A 23986-nucleotide genomic window follows, 5' to 3' on the forward strand; every position below is an offset into this window, starting at 1 on the left:
CTGAACCCTAGCAATCTGTCTGCAAGCCGCAGGCGAATTGCAGCCTGAAATTACCTGATCTATGGCTGAATGAGCTGCGGTCAGTCGAAAACAGGGAAGGTGACGTCAGTCTACCAACATGGTGGCTGCTGGCCTCCTCTGTGGTCTGACCGGTGTGGAGAACCAAGATGGACCGCTTCCTTCCCCCGTCTCGAACCCAGAATTCAGCCCTGAGTACGGTGCTTGCGCGGCTGGCAGAAACTGCAGCGCTGTAACCCTGCGTCTCTATCCCAGCGCACTCTGCAGACTCTAGCCGCGGGGCGATTTGCCGACTAAGCAGTTACCCTCCGTGCGACAAACCTCTCGCGTTTGAGTCCCCGTAGCCGATCCTCGTGCGATGGAAATCCTTCCTCCAGGTTCCGGAGCACCCCACTATTGCTGGAAATTCCTAACAAGATATCCTTTAGCCGTCCTGACTTGTCATACTCCCACACAGTGAAGCAGCACACGGGGGTAATGCACTCCCCTCGCCGCCATCTTTTTTTTTTCCTGAACTGAGTCTATTTTTTTCTTTTTAAATTTGAAAAAAAAAATGAGACTTAAATATTTTCAACTAACAAAATTAAAGTCATATAGAGCATCAGAGCTTCCCTTTCTGCATCTTTATTTTATACAAAATTAAACCATCATTATGCCATTCTTTTTTGGGGGAGGGGGTGTACTGGAGATTGAACTCAGGGGTACTCGACCACTGAGCCACTCCCCAGCCCTATTTTGTACTTTATTTAGAGCCAGGGTCTCATTGAGTTGCTTAGCACCTTGTTTTTGCTGACGCTGGCTTTGAGCTTGCATTCTTCCTGCCTCAGCCTTCTGAGCCGCAGGGATTACATTACATCATTCTTAAGTGAAAACTAACTTGGCATTTCCAGCTATCAGGTTCACTAGTGTAGACATTATTATTGGCCTTTGGAGTAGATAACACGCTCTTAGGGGTATGAGAATTGCTTTTTATCTGCTGTAGCTGAGGAATGAAAAGGGATAATTGATAATAAATGTCACCAAAAAATAAGAATTTTAAAATATATCAATATCTAGGGCAATTTCCATAAGATGTTTATATAATTTAATAAATTAATATCGATCATCCTATTAGTAAATTATGAGCCAATTATGACATAAAATGTGAATAAAGTAGAAGTGAAGTGTTTAGAATGTTTATACTCTAAATGATTAAATTAAAATTAACAATTTGAAGCCAGGTGTGGTGGTGTATGCCTGTATTCCCAGCAGCTCAAGAGGCTGAGGCAGGAGGATGTTGAGTTCAACATCTCAGTGAGATCCTGTCTCTAAATAAAATACAAAATAGCAGCTGGGAATGTGGCTTAGTGCTTGAGTGCCCCTGAGTTTAATCCCTGGTAGTAGTAGTAGTAGTAGTAGTAGTAATAATAATAATAATAATTTGAATTTAAAGGGTATCAGTTACAAGGGAAATAATATTCATTCTTGACAACTACTTCAAGCATGTAATAAGATCACAGTAAAAATGATTTCAATGACTTTTTGAAGTAACTGATTTCATAGCAGATAGTACTAATAAGATAATACTCTTTGTGATGTTGCAATCTGACACATGGGAACACAGTAATCCAAACCTCCTCCCAGCAAAGCAAAACACATTAAGTTTACTTCCTAGATTGTTCTAGAAGAAAAAAAAGGGAAAACAAGGCTTAGTGTTCCTCTCATTTGATATACCTGAACAGGCTCATGTGGCTTAGATATAAGGCAATATTAATTAAGCAAGTTAATGTGTCAGATTGTGTACTAAAACACTTAGGTTTCTTGAAAAACTTTTCAGACCTACTCTCAATTAGATGCTTAATTTCTCTAGGTTCCAAATGTCACTGTTACTTGGAGAGACATATTGGAAGCACTTATTATTTCTCCTAGGTACCAAGCACTTGAATGACAGCTTACATCTTGCTTCTATAAACTACTGAATAGTACCTTTGCGCAGAAAATGTCCTTTATCGCTTCTCGTTCCAATTTCATATTTTATAATATCATGATAATTTGCTTGTGGATTAGTCTTCATGTTCTGAAATGTAGCCTGATTCACAACAGTATCCACAACTTCTTCACTAAGTTGTTTCTCAAGAAATCTACAGATTTTCAGCACTGCACTTCTGAGGTCCTGAAAGAGTCATGAGTATACATGAGTTACAGCCAAACACACAACATTTTCATATTCTAGTGAAATTGATTGCTGGAATGCAAAGAAGTGTCCTCATATGAACCATGCAGTTTGTTATGAGAAGAGAATGGGGAAACAAACTGACATGATTATCTCAATTGATGCAAAAAAAAAAAAAAAAAAACATTTAACAAAACCCAACATCTTTGAGCATAGGAAGAAGATTACCTCTACATAGGGAAGAGGGATGGGAAGGAAAGGGAGGGAGAAAGGGAATTGCATGGATGGTGGAAGGAGACCCTCATTGTTATACAAAATACATGTATGAAGATGTGAGAAAAAAATAAAAAGAATATCATTACCCTAGATTAGGTAGAGAGAAGTGATGGGAGGAGAGGGGAGGGGTTGGGGAGATAGGAAGGATAGTAGAATGAAACAGACATTATTATTACTGTGTGTATATAGGCGAATGTATGACCAATGTGATTCTGCAATCTGTATACTCAGAAAAATGAGAAATTATATCCCATGTGATTCAAATGTATAATATGTCAAGGTCATTGTACTGTCATGTGTAACTAATTAAAACAAAAAAAGAAAAAAAATAAATGTTAAAAAAATACTTACTGATATTTACTCAGACAATAAAATTTTAGCTTTAAAAAAAACCAACATCTTTTTATGATGAAATGCTCAATAAATCTGCAATGGAAGGAAACTACCTCAACATGAAAAAGGTCTTATATGGAATACCTGCAGCTAATAGCAAACTCAACTGAGAGAGGAAGATTTTCATCTGAGACGTGGAGTAAGTCCAATTCAGTTTTTCTACTTCTCTTTATTATGGTAATAGAAATACTATCTGGAGATACTAAGCAATAAAAAAGAAAAAAAGGTATTTAAATAGAAAATAAAGATAATGAAATGATCCCTGATAACCCATAATATTATCTTATATGTAGAAACCCCCGCCCCCAAAAAGCACTCACACACACACCAAAAGGAACATGAGAACAAAGAAATTTAATCAAGTTGTAAATTCAAAAATCAAACCAACTTGTAAAAATCAGTTGAATTTCTATACACTAACAATGAGTAAACCTAAAAGGAAATTAAGGAACAATTACACTAATAATCACAAGAAGAAAGACTAAAACTCCAAGGAATGAACAAGGAGGTGAGAGTGTTGCCTATTGAAACCTACAAAACATTACTGAAAAGTAAAAGCAAACAAATAAATAAAACAATATCCTATACTGATGACTGGAATTAAAAAAATACAATGTAAATCAATTCACAGATAGATGTAATGCACTCTATCAAAATCCCAATGATATTTTTTGAAAAAAAAAAAAAAAAGAAGAAGAAGAAGAACAATCCATCACAATATTCTTATAAAACTCCAAGGCATCCTGAATAGTTAGTCTTGAAAAAGAATATTAGATTCTCCGTTTTCACACTTCCATAATTCAAACTTACTACAAAATAATGGTCATCTAAACAGTCTGAAAATGCCATAAATTTGGAAGTATGAATCGATAGAGTTGAATAGAGTTCACAGAAACCAGCTCTCACACATGTGGTCAAATGATTTTTGACATGAATGCAAAGAACATTTCATAGTAAAAGGACAATTTCCTCAACAAAAGGTAATAGGAAAATTGAATGACTGCATGCAAAAGCTTGAAGTTGATCCTGATCCTATGCCACATATTAAAACTAACTTAAAATTGGGACCATCCACACCAGCCCATGTGGGACCCAGGCTCACAGTAGGTCTGGGTCCACCCCTCCACTTGCACAGCAGACACCTGCCAAAGCCTAGCCTCTGATGCAAGATCACCTCTTTCCACCAGCAGACTACTGGGGGACGTCAAGCCTTGCATCCCAGATCCACCAACACCAGCCTGTGTGGGACCAAGACTCACAGCAGGCCCAAGTCTACCCCTTCACCTGCAGGCACCTGCCGAAGCCCATCCTCCATCCCAGGACCACCTCTTCTGTCCAGCAGATTACTGCAGGAGCTGAGACCCAGCCCAGACTGCCTACACAAGCCTGCAAGGGACCTGGTAGGCCCAGGTCCATCCCTCCACCCGCGGGGCAAACACCCACCAGAGCCTAGCCTCTGGAAGAGGACCGCCTCTTCTGACCAGCAGACTACCTCGGGAGGTCAAGCCCAATGGCCCAGATGCACCCACACTGGCCTAGAACCACCACACTCACGGGAGCCCAGCCTTTGGCATAGGACCACCTCTTCCAACCAGCAGACTACTGCAGGAGTCCAAGCCTAGCCCAGATCTGTCCACACAAACTTGCGCAGGATCCATGTCCATGGTAGGTCTAAGTTCACCCCCTCCCCCACATGGGAACCTAAGCCTAACCCACTTCCATCTTGGGACACTGCAGTCATTATGATAGCCTTCCCCATGCAGTAGCCTCTAACATTTTTACAACAGACAGGGCCTACAAGCAGGTGCATCTCAGAGCAGGCATCCCAAAGGGAGTGTGGGGGCCACCCTTTCAGCCCCATCGCTGTAAGACATTGCTTCCATCTTGGGGCACCTTAAATATTATCTCAAGTTACCTTTGCTATTGCCGCCACCAACTTTAGTTGCAGTAGCATACATTGAGGGACACCAGCAGGGTCTGGAAGCCCAACTTCAAGGTGTGGTACAGACAATATGCACAAGTACTATAAGAATATAGGGAATAAACTGTAATATCTCAGATCCACACTGCAAGAAAAGAAGACATATAGACACCAAGAAAAAAGAAGGGAGGAAAGTGCCCCAAACAAACCAGGACACTACAATAAAAGAACCCATGGGCAGTGAGTTGATGAAATGTCAGAGAAGGAGTTCAGAAGGTTCATAATTAAAATGATTTGTGAATTAAAGGATGACCTAAATGAGCAAATACAGGCAAAAGTTGATCACTCCAACAATGATGTAAGAGAGAAAATGTAGGTAGCAAAAGATTCCTCCAAGAGAGAGACAGAGACTCTGAAAAACAAAGTCAGAAATCCTTGAAATGAAGGATACAGTAAATCAAATAAAAAACTCAATAGAAAGCATAACCAATAGACTAGATCACTTGGAAGAAAGAATGTCAGATAATGAAGACAAAGTATACAATCTGGAAAATAAAGTTGATCACACAGTGAAGAAATTTAGAAACCATGAATAGAACATCCAAGAATTATGGGACAGTATCAAAAGACCAAATCTAAGATTTATTGGGATAGAGGAAGGCACAGAGTTTCAAACCAAAGTAATGTACAAACTCTTCAATTAGTTAATATCAGATAATTTCCCAAGCATGAAGAATGAATTGGAAAATCAAATACAAGAGGCTTATAGGACACCAAATACACAAAATTACAACATATCTACACCAAGGCACATTATAACAAAAATGCCTAGCATACAGAATAAGGATAGAATCTTAAAAGCCACAAGAGAGAGGAATCAGATCACATATAGTGGGAGACCAATTTGTATCTCAGCAGATTTTCAACCCAGACGTTCAAAGACATGATGTCATGGAACAACATATACCAAGCCCTGAAAGAAAATGGATGCCAACCAAGAATTTTATATCCAACAAAACTAAGCTTTAGATTTGATGATGAAATAAAAACCTTCCATGATAAAAAAAAAGTTAAAAGAATTTACAACTAGAGAGCCTGCACTACAGAACATCCTCAGCAAAATATTCTAAGAGGAAATGAAAAAAAATGATGAAAATCAGCAGAGGAAGGTATTACACTAAAGGAAAATCTAATCAGAGGAGAAACCAAGTCACGTTAAATACCAAAAATATACAAAAATGACTGGGAATACAAATCATGTCTCAATAATAACCCTGAATGTTAATGGCCTAAACTCACCAATCAAAAGACATAAAGTAGCAGATTGAATCAAAAATAAATAAATAAATAAAAGACCCAACAATATGCTACCTCCAAGAGACTCACCTCATAGGAAAAGACATCCACAGACTGAAGATGAGGGGTTGGGAAAAATCATACCACTCACATGGACTGTGGAACAAGCAGGGGTTTCCATCCTCCTTCAAATAGAGTAGACTTCAAACTAAAGTCAATCAAAAAGGATAAAGACGGACACTACATTCTACTCAAGGGAACCATATGCCAACAAGACTTAATAATTATAAATATATATGCCCCAAACAATGGAGCATCTACGTTCATCAAACTCTTCTCAAATTCATGAGTCAAATAGACCACAACAAAATGATTTTGGGTGACTTTAACACACCTCTTTCATCAATAGATAGATCTTCTGAACAAAAGCTGAACAAAGAAACTATAGAACTCAATAATACACTCAATAACCTAGACTTAACTGACATATATAGACTATTTCATCCTTCAATGAGAGAATACACTTTCTTCTCAGCAGCACATGGAACCTTCTCTAAAATAGACCATATACTATGCCACAAAGCAACCCTTAACTAATATAAAAAAGTAGCGATACTATCCTGCATTCTATCAGATCATAATGGAATGAAATTAGAAATCAATGATAAAATAAGAAATAAAATCCACTCCCACACCTGGAGATTAAATAATATTCTACTGAATGAACAATTGGTTACAGAAAACAGCAAGGAGGAGATTAAAAAATTTTTAGAGGTGAATGAGAACACAGATACTACATACTGAAATCTCTGGGACACTATGAAAGCAGTTCTAAGAGGAAAGGTTATTGCATGGAGTTCATTCCTTAAAAGAAGACAAATTCAACAAAGAAATGACTTAACATTACTCTTAATGCCTTAGAAAAAGTAGAAGAAATCAACACCGAAAGAAGGAGGACAGGAAATAGTTAAAATCAGAGATGAAATCAACAAAATTGAAACAAAAGAAACAATTGAAAAAATTGACAGAACAAAATGTTGGTTTTTTGAAAAAATAAATAAAATTGACAGACCCTTAGCCATGCTGACGAAGAGAAGGAGAAAACTCAAATCACTAATATGTGATGAAAAAGGAAATATCACAACAGACACTACAGAAATACAGAAGACAATTAGAAATTATTTTGGAAACTTGTACTACAATAAAATAGAAAATATTGAAGGCATCGACAAATTATAGAGTCATATAATTTGTCCAACTTGAATCAGAATGAAATACACTTTCAAGTGACGAAATAGAAGACACCATCAAAAATCTACCAACCAAGAAAAGCCCAGGACCAGATGGATACACAGCCGAGTTCTAAAAGACCTCTAAAGAAGAACTAATACCAATATTCTTTAATTTATTTCAGGAAATAGAAAAAGAGGCAGCACTTCCAAACTCATTATATGAGGCCAATATCACCCTGATTCCAAAACCAGGCAAAGACACATAAAAAGAAAGAACGAAAGAACAAAAGAAAGAAAGAAAGAAAGAAAGAAAGAAAGAAAGAAAGAAAGAAAGAAAGAAAGGAAGGAAGGAAGGAAGGAAGGAAGGAAGGAAGGAAGGAAGGAAGAAAGACAAAACTTTAGACCAAAATCTCTAATGAACATAGATGCAAATATTCTCAATAAAATTCTGGCAAATCGAATACAAAAACAGATCAAAAAGATCACGCACCATGATGTATTGGGGTTCATCCCAGGGATGCAAGTTTGGTTCAACATGCAAAAATCAATAAATGTAATTCATCACATCAATAGACTTAAAGGTAAGAATCATATGATCATCTTAATAGACACAGAAAAAGCATTTGACAAAATACAACACTGCTTTATGTTCAAAAACTAGAAAAATAAGGGATAACAGGAACATATCTCAACAACATAAAAGCTATTTATGCTAAGCCCTAGGCCAACAAAATTCTAAATGGAGAAAAATTAAAGGCATTCCCTCTAAAAACTGGAACAAGACAGGGATACCCTCTTTCATCACTTTTATTCAACATAGTAGTTGAAACACTGGCCAGAGCAATTAGACAGATGAAAGAAATTAAAGGGATATGTATAGGAAAATAAAAAATTAAATTAGCACTATTTGCTGATGATATGAGTCTATACCTAGAAGACCCTAAAAGTTTAACTGGAAAACTTCTAGAACTAATAAATAAATTAAGCAAAGTAGCAAGATATAAAATCAACACCCATAAATCAAAGCCATTTCTGTATATCAGTGACAAATCTTCTGAGAAGGAAATGAGGAAAACTACCCCATTTACAATAACCTCAAAAAAAAAGATACTTGGGAATCAATGAAAGAGGTGAAAGATCTATATAATGAAAATTACAGAACCCTAAGAAAAAAAGAAGTGAAAGAAGACCTTAGAAGATGGAAAGATCTACCTTGCTCTTAGATAGGCAGAATTAATATCATCCAAATGATCATACTATGAAAACCACTATACAGATTTAATGCAATTCCAATCAAATTCCCAATGACATTCCTCATAGAAATAGAAAAACCAATCATGAAATTCATCTGGAAAAATAAGAGACCCATAAGCTAAAGCAAACCTTAGCAGGAAGAGTGAAGCAGGTGGCATCACTATATCAGACTTTAAACTATACTGCAGAGCAATAGTAACAAAAATAGCATGGTATTGGCACCCAAACAGACTGGTAGACCAATGGTACAGTATAGAGGACACAGAGACTAACCCACAAAATTACAATTATCTTATGTTAGACAAGGTGCCAAGAACATGCATTGGAGAAAAGATAGCCTCTTTAATAACTGGTGCTGGGAAAACTTGAAATCCATATGCAACAAAATGAAATTAAACCCCTATCTGTAACCAGGCACAAAACTCAACTCAAAGTGGATCAAGGATCTAGGAATTAAACCAGAGACTCTGTGTCTAATAGAAGAAAAAGTAGGCCCTTATCTTCATCACGTGAGATTAGGCCCAAATTTTATCCTTCACACATCAGATATAGCACTAATCTCTAGGGTATATAAAGAACTCAAAGAGCTAAAAACCAAAAAAACAAATAACCCAATCAAAAAATGGGCCAAGGACATGAACAGACACTTCTCAGAAGAAGAGATATAATCAATCAACAAATACATGAAAAAATGTTCATCGTCACTAGGAATTAGAGAAATGCAAGTCAAAATTACTCTAAGACAACACCTCACTCCAGTCAGAATTGGCAGCTGTTATGAAGACAAACAACAATAAGTGTTGGCAAGGATGTGGGGAAAAGGTATACTCATACAGTGCTGGCGGGACTGCAAATTGATATATCCAATATGGAAAGCAGTATGGAGATTCCTTGGAAATCTGGGAATGGAACCACCATTTGATCCAGCTATCCCGCTATACCTAAAGGACTTAAAAACAGCATATTACAGGGGCACAGCCACATCAATATTTATAGCAGCACAATTCACAATAGCTAAACTGTGAAGCCAAACTAGATGCCCTTCAGTGGATGAATGGATAAAAAAATGTGGCATATATACACAATGGAATATTACTTAGCAATTAAATACAATAAAATCATGGCATTTGCAGGTAAATGGATGGAGTTAGAGAAGATGATCCCTTTTCTTTTTACATCTTAACTGTGCCTCAAAACTCTGTATTCTCTTCATTCACAATGACACTACTCCAATCCAAGCCACCACCGATGTTCAGTGGATTAATACACTGGTCTCTGTCTATTCTGGTTTCCTTATATTCACTATTTTTCCTCTTCAACTCATAAATGTAAATAATATTCAAAAATATTAAGTATAATCTATGGCTACCCTTCTTAATAGCTCTTAAGAGTCTCCTTACTACTTTTAATATTAAAGAAATCACTCTCATTAACATAGCCTACAGATCTTATAAAATCTGGCTCCTATAAAACCCCCCTATATTAAACTTTCATCTCTCCCAGATTGTTCAAGTTTTTCCCTTAGGTCCTCAAAGGTCTCATGTACTTTCCTTTTTTCTTATCTTATAAGTCTCTCCCATGTTTTTTTTTCTTTCACTTAGCTCTTATTTATTAGCTTGTATTTCCCATTTTCTTTGTTTCAGGAAAGAAAAAAAAAAGACCATTACTTTTGAGTATATTAGATACCCTCAGTACATATACACATTGATATTGTATTAGACATTTCCTTAATATTTGCAATTATTACTTTTAAAATACATATACTAGCTTGGTGAGTACTTGTTTTCCCTGACAGATTATGAGTTCTGTCTATAAAAGATTCAGTCGTCTATTACTCATGATTCAGTGCAAGGCAGAGAGCAATCATTCAGTGATTTTTTTAAAGTAACTAAATAGATGATGTATTAATGAATCAACATACCAACCAGAGTCCACAGAACAATAAGCTTCACCTGTCTTGTGTTTGAATTACACAAAGTTTTCAGGCAGTTTAGAATCTTTAACCAGCATATAAGCATTCTATGACTTCACATGAGAACTAGTTTTTAAGATTCTCTTTACAGGAAGAAGGTGCCTCACAGGGCTCACCCTCATCTTCAGCAATAATTATCCTCTCTTAGTAGTGACTTCATGCCTCAGTGCCTTAGTGCTCCTTGATGAACTTTATTAAGTATAATTACCATGGAAAACAGTTTGGTGTATCCTCAAAAAAAAAAACAAAAAACTAAACTAAAAACAGAACTACTGTATAATCCAACTTCACATTCCTGGGTATATATCAAAAAGAAACAGTGCACCATACAAGAGACAACTCACATGCCCGTGTTTATTGTACCGCTATTCACAACAGATAAGGATTCAGCATACATGGTGTTTATCAACAGATGAACAGACGAAGAAATTATCACACGTGCGCGCACACACACACACACACACACACACACACTGGACTATTATTCAGATACAAAAAATGAAATTCTCCAGCAAAATTCATGGAACTGGACGACATGATGTTACTAAAATAAGCCAGACATAGAAAGACAAATAGCACAAGCAGCACACATGAGAAGAACAAGAAATATTGACTGAAAGTAGAATCATGAATACTAGGGCCTCTGAAGGGTCCAGGGCAAAGGGGAGGTAAGAGAGTGGAAGAAGGAGATATTGGATATGATCAGTGCATGTTGTATGGTCATATAGAAATCAGAAAACAAAATCCATTAATATGTAATTAATATTAATAAAAATGTTTTACAAAGACTGGTATCCTAGATATTTGAGGTTGCCTTTAATGCTACAGTTGTTACATGATAATAATGGTGACTGTTTGAGAACAAACCCTTGAGGAAAACCAGTAATTAATGGATAAGCAGGAAATTAGAACCCCCACTTATCCCCAAAAGCCTACGAAATATATATTTTCATAAATGACTAGGAGAATGAGTTTTCCTGAAACCAGGAGAAAAAGGTTTAAAAATAGAATTTTAAAAAATACTTCTTATTTTACCTTTTTCATATCTTCATAGCTCATGAACAGAATATTGAAGTCATGTCTGTGTTCATACCAGCTTTTATGTGATCAAACCAACGACTTCCCACCACTGTGCAAAAAATAATTAGTAAGAAGGTGAAGATGTTGCACTTATTGAATAGCAAAGTATTCTGTCTTTTCCTCCTTATAGTCACAAAAACAAAAATAAAGGCCCCAACCACTGAACATCTATATTACTGTTTTGAAATGATTACTGCTTAGGGGAACAATCATGGTTTTCATAGGGAAGTGACCATGAAAAGCGACCTTATGGATGCAGGAAGGCAGCAATAAAGAAATGAGAAAGCCTCTGGGTCTAAGTTTAAATCATATTTCTTTAAAGCAAGTTCCTCCACTTTCCTATATCCACCAGAAAACACACATGTCCATTTTTCTTCTCATTCTCTAAGATCTCTGGATAGCAAAGCTACCTGTTTACAATGAGACAAAACCTGAATGTAATCTTTAAATGAGTGAGATCCTGATACTTCTCACTACAAGTCCCTTGCAACCATCAATCCTCATCAGTAGTGGAGTGATAAACTCCACCATGGCCCTAGAAGGCTTACCACAGGTCCAGGAGAGAGTACACAAACACCCTGATCATTAGTGATTCTGGAATGTATTATTTTAATTATATTTGTAGCTAGTTTAAATTGATAGAATATTTGTAAGCCTCTTATGGACTGGTCAAAATGTTTTCTAAACAATATGCCTTTGCAAATTTGACAAGACCCACGTGGTCCTGGCAAGGAAGGAAAAGCCACTGGGTGGCAGACTAGGTTGATATGTCATAGTAACTACTCACAAGCACCCATTGTACAATTGCCCTTTTCCATCTCTCTAAATATATTCCCTAAATTCCTTGATAAATAAACTCATAGTTACCTTGTCCATCTAGAAACATTTCCATAAAATTCTCAAAAGTATCAGAAGGCTTCAATCGAGCCACCCAATTTGAAAAATGAAAAAAGGACACCAAAACATCTTTAGGATTTCTGTAGATATAAAGAATCTGCAGGGAGAATTAGAAATAATATTAACAATTCCAGTATATTATTTCAAGTTTTTAACAGTTGCATCATATTCATTAGCTGAATGAATCATAATTATTTTAATCCATTCTACTAGCCATGGAAAATTAGGTGTTCCCCCAATTTTTCCTCTATTACAAAAAGTATTGTTGAAATAAATTCTTTTATATATAGGAGAGAAACTGTATAAAGAAAGTTAATATGGAAAATACCACTAATGAAAAATTGGGTCAAAAAAGTCCTTTCACAGAATATACAATAATTATGGTCAATAACCTGTCAAAACAGGCTTATTCTCATTACTGAGTATTGGACATGTAGGTTAAGGTCACTTTAACATACCTCTTCATAAATAACACATTGAAAAAATTTAAAAGTCTGATATGTATCATTACGGGGGGGGGGGGGAATAAAAACATGTCCATTACCAATTTCAGTAGAAATTGATACACCTGCTTTCTTAAGAAAATATAGCCCCCATCCCATACAACTGAACATCCTTGTACTTTTGGCTTTGCAGTTCCCTTCTTGGATATATATTCCAGGGAAACGCCTGCATATGTGCCCAAAGCAGCATGTAGTGATATTCAAATGCTGGAATATTCTAATTTTTCTATGAAGAGAAAGTAGAGATCTGATAGAACTACTTTCAGAAGTTATATTATGCAGCAGTGAAAATGGCATTTCAAATCAAGCACAAACAAGAGCATGTGGCAAAATCCCAGAGAATTAGAGAATAAGGAACAAAATGAAATTAAGTAAAATTGTAGGCCAAATGATTTAACATGATGGCCCATAATTTGTTTTCAAAGACCAACAGAAAAGGAACCTTTGTCCACTGATGATCATAATAGAAAAACTTCAATGGAAAAGTTCCAGTAAATCTGTAAGTATTTTGATTTAGCCACACTCATAGTAGAACACTTACAGAGAACTGTCTTTAACCTAACAATAAAAGCAAAAATAAATTTATAAAATTGATTATTAACATTTTATTTTATTTAGTTTTTAAAATCTGTATAAGTACCCAACACAGAAAGTTTATCTCCTTTTCTCATGTATGAAACATATTACATGTTTGAAAACTGATCATGCAATTGACAATTAACTTTTAAATAAAATCCAAAAATTAGAATATGTAAACACCATTGCCCATGATAGAAAACTATACAAACACTTTTAAACTAAAAAAGTCTCAAGAGAGCTGAAACCAATTATAAAAGTAAAACTGAAATAACAGAGTTTTAAACATTAACAAAATTATATCCATAGTTAGACTAAAAGTGATATTCATTTTAAAATGTTAATATTGACAAATATAAACACTGGAAATAGGTAAACTGAACATTTAATTAAAGAAGATAGAAAGATATATACTAAAATGAGATAATAATTAAAATGGAAGTATACATCCAGAAAAAAAGCTAGTTCCTCAGAGGGTGAAAACCTAATAAAATAGAAAACTCGTTATATCCTGAAAACTCTAAAAATAAGAGAATATGAAATTTTTATCTTTGCAGCATGAATGCAAATATATAACCACAAAATTGGAGTAAATTGACGAGATTATTAAAAAGTTATACTTTTTTCAATGTTAAATATCTACAAGTGGGTAAAAAGAATAATACATATTGATGGTATTAAAGTAGACCTGATAAAATAGAGACATAGAATGAAGCTCCAAGAATGTTGGTATATTGCAATGTTTGTTTTCCCAGAAAAAAATCTCTCTTAAATTAAAATCCACATTTGATAAGCATTGTGGAACTACACTATATTGTAAAAAGTAGATAGAAAACTTTGCCTTGTCAGTTAAAATGTACAAAACAAGGAAGAACTGCTACATAATCAGCAGAAGTGCCTATTTTTGGAATAAAGATTGCACACTGAAGAGAGAGACAATGAAAATTTAGCATATCAATATATAGACTTCAAAATAGTGGAGATACTCAAGTCAAAGATTTAAGAAAATATTCTGTGTCAATTAGTATCTCTTGGGACAAGTATAATGCAATATTCATATCTCATATAATAAGTAGTATAAGATTTAATTTATAATCCTAAGAAGGTTTTAATATAGCCAGGCTTGGTGACTCAAGTCTGTAGTCCCAGCTACTTGGGAGGCTGAGACAGGAGGATCACAAGTTCAGAGCCAGCCTCAAAAAGAGACGTGCTGAAAATATATAACCACAGAAATGAAATGAAAGAATGAAACCCTGTCTCTCAATAAAATACAAAATAGGGCCGGGGATGTGGCTCAGTGGTTGAGTGATCCTGAGTTCAAGCCCATGTACCTCCCCAAAAAAGGTTAAAAATAATGTTAGCTAGGAGGGTATTTACATAATCTTTGTTGTTGGTGTTGTGTTTTCTTAGTAAATCACCAGAACCAGAAGTCAGGAAAGAAGTATTAACAGTTGGGTTACGTAAGGTTAAAAGTTTTAAACCGTTTTTCAGAAAAGTCTTTTCTTTTTAAAGGGGAAGACTGCCCCAAGTAAATATTCCACAAAACAGTAAATAAGACAACCTAAAGACACAGGGGCAAAAAATAAATAGGATATTTAAATATATAAAAAGATAATCTTATTAAAATTGAAAGTGAAATTCGCTCAAAAATGAGATTACTTTCTTACTTAGCATATTAGGCAAATTTGAAAATTCCCATTATTAGTAAGCATGTGAGGACAGAGGCATTCCTACATGGTATTTGATGAAGTATGATTCATATATTATAAAAAGCAGGTAGGTAATCCCTGTCAACACTTAAAATATTAGACATTTTAATTTGAAAACTTCACATTAATTGAAACATGGCATGAGAAATAAAGTGCAAGTCTTTATAGGAATGTTTATGACAACACAAGACATCCATTGGCTGAAACTTATCTGTCCATCAAATACACATTAATTATTGCAAAGCCACACAATAAAATTCTATGAAATCATAAAAAAGAATGGCATTTTATGGCCAATGTGAAAGAATTTTTGTTATATGCTATAGAATAAATTGCAAATTATATCCACAATTGCTTATTACAGGCATAGTTTTTAGGACATTCATATATTTTTATTGTGGAAGGCAATATCCTAAACATAATTTGGGGAATCTACTTAAAGCTGGTTATTTTGCTTTTGCAAAAAAAAAAAAAAAGAGAGAGAGAGAGACTAAGCTCTATGACATACTTTAGCTTTTTTTGTTCTTCAGACCTTTTGGAACTAAATAATATGGAAGATGAGAACTGAAGATTTGAGGGGATGGTATTTTGGTAAAGTCCAAATTATGATTATTGTATTCAAAGAAGGGAGCTCTATCTATTGTTTTGATGTCTTCGGTTCTGTTACGATGCCCCTCAAAATAAATCAAGCTTAGTATCTGCTGAGTCCAGACGGTACCTGAAAAAATAAATCATCTTGTTTTCAAACTCAATTAGTCATTAAAAATTAAGTCAACAATAGTGTCATTCACCATAATCATTTGAGCTTTCTTTTCTTTTAAACACTCTAAGTATGCTAACAACTTTGTCCAACTTTCATTTTTGTCTCTATGAAACTTTAAAGTTAATAAAGATAAAATCAAAGACTCTAAATTCCTTTGTCACTTGAAGAGCTGTGTTTGTTCTGATTCCATGATAGTAATGATTTAGATTAATTCTGCCTCTCCTTCTCTGTTTCCTGTTCCATGTTAGGTCCTTTTTCGTGTTTTTAACTTTTTCCTTAACTTATAATAATTCTACATATTGATGGGGTAGAGTGTGGTATTTCCACACATGCATACACCCTGTACTATCACATCAGGGAAATTAGCATTTCCTTCTCTGTGTCATTTCTTTCTGTTTGGAGTCTTCGAGCTTATTCCTTCTGTATTTTCTTACAATATGTTATTGGTTACTGAGTCCATTTTGACTATATTTTGTGGGTACCTGTTTTTCTTTCATGAAATTCCTTTTTCAGAACTTTACCCTTTAGAATTATAGACAAATTAACAAAATTATAGCGAGTTCACTTTCCCCTCCTTTTCTCTTTACCATGTAAGGTGGTTTTGTAAACTATTTAAGCATCCAAGGATGTCAGGAAATAGCAGAACTTGACATGAGTGTGTATATATATATATATATATATATATATATATATATATATATATATTTTATTCACTTGTTTGGCCTAATCATGTATGATCAACTTCTTTGTGGTGTTCTGGGGAAACCACACTATAAATAAGCAAAACATTGTATGTAAAATCTTAATAACTACAGCTTTACTCCTTAGTCTGCATGGGCAACTATAAAAACTCAAACCAAGCCAAGTATCCCGCCCTGCTGAAGTAGAAGTCACTATTACTATTATTAGTACTTGTTTAGCCCAACAGGATTGTGTTTTACCACTTCTTTGTAATGATTATCTTCACAAATCTCAAAATCATTCTTATTTCATTTTCTAGTAGAACTTACTGGTTGAAAACGTTTTTGAGAATCTTCAGTGGAACTCAGCTGACATGGAATACTTCTCAAGAAAATGAAACATCTTGGAACATGTATAATTATGGAAGATAAATCTTCCAACTCAGGAAGCATTTACAAATTAGAGAAAAGATGAGTTTGGACTGTCTCAGGTCTGTCCAACAGACCAAGCCAACAGGTCAGCCTTTACCCAGTACCTGCTCATGGCTCAGTATTTGGTTTCTTTATATATATATATAAAGAAATATATATATATATTTAACAGAATTGACAATATATCTATTGCAAATGAGCTTTGGTAGTATAGATTTGAGATTTAGCTAACTTTTTTTCTGATTCCTAATGGATATATAAATGTAGGTCAGGCTGCTGTTGATGTCTGAGCACATTTACATACACAGAGACACAATCACACACACACACACACACACACACACATACCAAACTTAGGAAAAATCTACTATCATGAGGCCACTCTTTACACTTACCAGATTTTGGATAGGTAACTATGAAGACATGATCATCTCTAATTTCAAAATCATCTGCACTTCGTACTATATGCATTTTAACTAAAGACCTTTCAAAATTGTAGCCTTTAAATTCAAATAAGTATTCCTTTGTGTTGTCCATAATTTTTCACCTACAAGTGCAAACATATAATATCAAGTTATTTTAGAAGTGAATAATAGTTATTGAGTGGTCAATATATGCCTAGCACTATTGCAATGACTGATGTGTATCAACATATTAATGACACTAAGCACAGCACATATATGAATGATTTAAAACTTCACAAAACACCAACATTGCTGTATTGCTAGCATCAGTGTTTTAAAGATGAGGCAGCAGAAATGCTGAAAAGTGAGACAACTCTTCTTAAAGGTCCATGAGGAACAGATACCATGATCCTCAACATAGAGAAGAGGAATTAACTCAGAGAAGTCAACCAAATTATTTAAACTTGTCCAGCTAGCTGAACTGGAAAGATTGGAGAAGGGATAATTTGGCCAGAGAATTCATACTTTTTATCCAGAAATTCTTAGTGTTTTACATTTTTATTGCTTATATTTTTTGATTGTTGTAGAAATAAGAAATTCTTCAATGGATATTCTTTTATTTCTAATGTTTTTCTAGAGTATGCATAACTCATTGGGTGCCGCAGTCTGGCTGGGCACAAAATCACGAGCCACTCAAGCAGGAACAAAGTTTATTTTTTGAAACTGCCGCCAATGTCCGGTACCGCCCGGGAAGATTTTTTCCACCCACGCCGCGTCCTCCTGGACTGCAGAGCGAGCTCCTCCCCCGGAACTCCCTCCTACTGTACTTCCCCAACCAATGGGAACTCTCCAGGAGTCCCGTAGCCGGCCTAGGTGAACAGCAGGAGTCCAATATCCATATGAATGCAAATCTTAACATAATCATATCATCTCAATGGCTAGCTGGCGTCACCTTTCGACCAAAAATGCCATGCATCATATACTTGGCTCTTAGCAATTGGGTCTGAAAGAAACTTCTGAATTAGGGATCTGAGATGCTGTTGAAAGTGAAAAATGAAAATGCTTTGCTCTTTAAATTGTTGTTACTTCAGAAATGCTGCCCTCGTAGTTACAAGCTACTTCATGAAAGTTATCATAGTTTACAGTAGGAGATTTTAAAATCAGAAATCATATGAATCTCAATAATAAACTAAAACAAAAATGGAAAGCAAACAATGTAAAGACAAATATTATTAAAATTTTGTAATGAGAACAAAAAGGGAGACATAGAGGCAAGATGCAAAGGGAGGAAAGATGGCAGAATGGCCAAGCTGCCAGCTTTATTTATATCCATAGGTTACTTCAGGTCATTGGCATCATTGGTACATATTGTTCATTGTATTACAGACTTAGCAACATTATGCAGCTAATCCTCAGCTACATACTAAACTGCAATGTGCAATGTTAGGTGTTTTATGGAGCTCTCAAGAAAGTCCACTGTATAAAGTTATTGTTATGTGGAGAGGTTTAGGCTCAGTGAAACATTGTGTTTGTCCCAGGAGCTGTGTGCCTGAGATCAAGGTCTAGGCTAATAAGACTCTAGGGGCATTGCCACAGCAGCTACACATTGCACATGTATTCATTATCTTACTAGTTCCTAGGAGAAATTTCAGGGCATTCTAAGGGTGGGAAACAGAGTTCCAGTTACCCTCTCTGAGTGTGCTCACAAGAGGAATGCTTCCATGTATATTTCCATGGTCAAAATACCTACAAAATTCAGACCAGCCAAGCATTTCTATTTGCTCTTCCTGAGAAATCTTTCCTTGAAGGTTACGTGATTGAGACAATCCCATAAGTTCTAATAGTAGATTTAGAATCAATATAGATTTCAGGTTTTTTTTTAATTCTGTGCATGCCAAGAAACTGAATTTGCTAAAAAGCTGCAAATATGGCTTTGTTTAAATTGTATGTCAAGAAATAACATTGAGTTCTTTACAAACAATCCAAGTTACCTGATCAATAGGAGGAATTCAGAGTTTAGTCTTTTCCAGAATAAGAACAGAAAATGATTAATGTTAGACTCACCTGAGTGATGCCTTCATGATTGGTTTCTTGGCTACCAAATGAAAGATAAAATTAAGGCCCTACTAAGCTGCTAGAGGTTTCCCCTCATTAAGTTGACATGTAGGAAACATGAAATATTGAGTCCTGGGGACAGAAGAGCTGGGCTGATGCATCAAAAGATTGTTTTCAATACAGGCAGATGGAGAGCTATTTTGATATTGACATCCTGCATTTCCTAGGAAAAACCTTGGAGAATTCAGCCTTCAGATTGTGGTGAGGGAGAATTTATACTGCATCACATGGATAAATGGAGAAGCCCATGGTAGGAGATATAAGTTGAGGAGAAAGCCAAAAGTGAAGTGTGATCCCTACCACATCCTTCCTAACAGCTAGTAACACCATCCACACACCCTTTGAAATTTCACAAAGGGTTCCAGAAACTATGAGTGATGAGAAAGAGCATCAGGCAGCATCTACAAACATTCCGAATTCTTCTATTTAGTCACTCAACTGTCAGTCTGAGGGGAGAGAAAATTTTGAGAGCTCTGGTATCACAGAAGCAAAGGAGAAAGCTGCATGTGAAGAGGATTCAGGTAGGTGCCCTCTGGCTACTCAGTATAGTTTGCATGTCTTTGATGCATGTAGGAGAAGGAAATTGTGTAAGTAGCAAGCCTTTCTGTGTCTCCTTCTTATTCCTTCATGGAAGTCCGAAAGAAAAGGGGTGGGGGTGTTCATAGATAATTAGGGAGAAAAGGAGGTCAATACAGATATTTGTCTCTCATGCAAAACAGGATGAGAATTGACAATGGCTCAGAAACTATTCTGTTATTACTCACTGTTGAGATCAGCTGCTGAAGGAAAACCAGCTCTCACAAAAATTTTAAGCTGACAGGAACTGCTGTGTCACTGAGGAATAAATAGTCCCTATGGAGTTTGTTTTGGCCAGTGAGTAGTGTTCTAGAACCTGACTGAGTAACTCAGCTCTTATAAATTGGGTAAGATTTTGTTGACACTGGGGAAAGCATATCAGGTTATCCCAGGTTTTTTTTAAAGGGATCAAACCTTTGGAGATACTTTAAAAATTTCAGAAGAAGAGAGGGCACATTTACTGAATTACAGCAATTATGAAACAAACACAAAGACACATTCGAAATCTTCAAGGACAGCTTCCTTGTACCTGAATGATGGTTAAGTCTGTCTTTCCAGCCCATCTCAGGGGCTGGTGACCATTCTTAAGATCTTTCCTTGCATAATCTCACCCAGTTTGTTTCTTCTGTTGTTTGACTGGCAGTGGCTACAGAAGGCTCTAGGGGTTATATAAACTTACAAGTGGGTTATATAAACTCGAAAAGAACATAAATTTGTTTTCCAGTGTACATAGAGTTTGCCTTTTCTAATCAATGTGCCGTTATTCATTTTAATGATAGATGTTAGCTTTTTGTTTTCCACAAATAACTATGATTCATCTCAGGTCTTTCTAACATTTCTCATGAAAAACTGAGTCATTCCTCAGTCTTTTGTTGCTCATAAAATCTGCTCTTAGATAATGATTATCTAATGATTGATTCTCAAGTTCCCACTACATACAGAATTTGAACCTCGGAGAGATCTTGAATCTTTTCAAAATAAAATTCCTTCTGGTTAGAAAGTAGTGTGTAATCTGAGGCTAATTTCAGTTTATAAATATTAAAGCTGTCTCTTATTCCTCATGATATTTGTCAAATTAGAGTTTCTAAAATAGTCCATTTTGTGAAAATAAATACAGCATGAAAAGTAGAAATCAATAGGAGTATTCTATTTATTATTATGACAGGCTCAATAAGAATTTCTTTTATTATACAAATTTTAATGAACCGAATGTATAAGGGGGTCTTTTGAGGTTCTTGGAATCTTTTGCCTTCCTCTCTTCCCTCTTTTTCTCCCTGACTCCCAATAATTATCAGCTGTGAGACATCTAGACCAGTCAGTAATAACAGCCAAGTGAATAAGACAGCTGCTTCCATGAGCAGAGGCAGCGTTTTGATTCCCTTCTTCCCTTCTTGCTAGATGTTATGTGCATCTAGCAAGTAAGGCGGCCTGAGAGGAATCCAGAGCAATGGCTGAGTGCAGAGGTGCAGCAGGAAAGGATAGATGTGGGACATCTTGTACCACAGTGTAAAGATTTACACAAAGAATAATGAAAAAGTCAAAAGGACACCAGAGCCAGCTTGCAGGTATCACATCTGACCACTTCAAGAACAATTCGAATTTTGCAATACATAATCATAGAATAGATCACAACCTTTTCAGTACAATAAGGAAATGTGAGTTTATATAAAGGTAAGACAAACCTTACTGGCTGAGACATACATTAAAAGTTTTAGGCCTTTCAGGACAAGGGGCAAGAACAAAATAGTATTCAGATGTTATCAACAAGAAAGAAAAAAAGTCCCTAATTTTTTTTAACAGATGCAAAGATAACACTAATTTATAACAGTTCTTGTCAATACATGTGTAGTAAAATTAGAGTGCACTCATTTTGGAAGGGGAGTGTGATGTTAGGCAACTTTATTTTCTCTGGGCACATGTCTTCAACTGCTTTAATCAAAGTTCATTTACTTGAATGAACAGCAGGAAACAGCCTACCTTGCTTGACTCACAAATGAATACTGAGAAGTTTGTTTACAGCATCATTTTCATTTTTCCTTTTCTTTTTTGTAAAAAAAACATGCATTTAAAAAGTATTACTATATCCTCTTTCCAAAGACTAGACTCTTTAGTAGGCCTCACCCATTAAATCTCATTAAATTTTTTTTACCAAAAAAAAAAAAAAATGAAAATGAATCTGTAATCAAAGTCAACATCTTAGTGATTCATTTGATAGTCAAGCAGGGCAGACTATTTTCTGATGTTGAATCTATGAAACCATGTTTAATATTTTTTCCCATCCTATCAGATGTGGAACACCTATAAAAGCTTAAATGGAGCAAAAAATATAACACTTTCAATAACTTTAGTAGCCTGTGTTGAAATATTTGCAAAACTAAGAATTTGGAATTTGATGGGTTTTAAGCTTCTAAATGTTTCTAAACATTTCTTTCTTGTGACTTGGGAATATTGTGATGATTGCTTAATCTGATAATGGTGATATACACTATGTTCTTTAGCATTTGATAGCCAAATGGGTGCTTTGCCAACTTCCTTAATAAAAGGTAATCCACACTCCGCGTTTCCTTAAAAATATTCATAATACACCTTTCTCTTCTAGCTTTTACACACTGAGTATGCACTGGTGATTTTAAAACATTAACTAACTACCAGGGTATGACAAAACACCTGCCACATGAAGCACTGTTGTGTTACAATGACATCACTGTGACTTGTAGTGCGATAGGCAACAGTGCAAAGCAATGTTCATGTAGACAGCCAGGTGTAGTTTCTGCAACAATTGCTCAAACTGACTATGTAATACAAAAGTGATCAGAGACATATTAAATGAATGACCATAACATTTTGAAAATGAAACTTCATGAAATTACACTGAAATTTAGAGTTCATATAATGTTTATGTGAAAAAAATTATTTTAATTCTTTTCCATTCATGAAGGAAAGTCATTCTTCCTTCACAGACTATATAGAAACAGATGATGGGATGGATTTGCCTCACATCTGTAGATAAAATATCTCCGATGGATACTGGTAAAAATGAAGGCATGATTAAATATGTGAGAAGGAAAAATATCTCTTTGGACTGAAATATCAAGAAGTAAATATAGAAGAAATAATGGGAGGGAATGCTTGAATGAGGAAGAGGTTATTTACATGTATTCAAAGCATGTACTGTCAAATAATTAATTTTTATGTAATAAAGTGCAGAAGAGTCATTTTACTAGGTAAAACCCAGATAGACACCACTTTAACCAATTTAATCAAAGTAGCATCCCTAATACTGACATTAAGCCAACCTACATTTCTCCTGTTGACCACTGAGAGCACATTGAATTCAGGGCATTCCTGTCAAAAAGTTCAACCTTATTCTATCATGAGTAAACATCAGAAAAACTCATTAATACCCATTATGCCATATACTATTTTTAACAATGCCAAAAGGAGTAAGCAAGCAGGACAGAAATGATTTGAGAATAAAGGAAACTAGCCAGACATGACAATTAAATACAAAGCATAGTCTGGCACAATGGTGTACACCTGTAATTTCAGTGACTTGGGAGGCAGAGGCAGGAGGATTGCAAGATTGAGGGCAGTCAGGAAGGTTATTCAGACACTGTCTCAAAATAAAAAATAGAAGAGCTTGCTGGTGTACTTCTGTGTTACAGTGCCCCTGGGTTCTATACCCAAGACCACAATATAAATAAATTAATAAATATGCATGATGTTGCATTTGATCC

General features: G+C 35.4%; 1 protein-coding gene across 1 annotated transcript in view; it reads right to left on the reverse strand.

Annotated features, from left to right (window-relative positions):
- LOC107154821 (amine sulfotransferase-like) overlaps positions 1-23986 on the reverse strand; it is a 36950-nt gene that overhangs the window by 7591 nt on the left and 5373 nt on the right. Inside the window, 7 exon segments of the mRNA XM_015500548.2 lie at positions 1984-2170; positions 11550-11611; positions 11614-11643; positions 12462-12588; positions 14407-14411; positions 15794-15997; positions 17550-17701. Of these exon segments, the coding sequence (XP_015356034.1) occupies positions 1984-2170; positions 11550-11611; positions 11614-11643; positions 12462-12588; positions 14407-14411; positions 15794-15997; positions 17550-17691 (757 nt within the window). The 5' untranslated portion in view covers positions 17692-17701.

Source organism: Marmota marmota, unplaced genomic scaffold (genome assembly GCF_001458135.2).
Source record: "Marmota marmota marmota unplaced genomic scaffold, marMar, whole genome shotgun sequence".
NCBI lineage: Eukaryota > Metazoa > Chordata > Mammalia > Rodentia > Sciuridae > Marmota > Marmota marmota.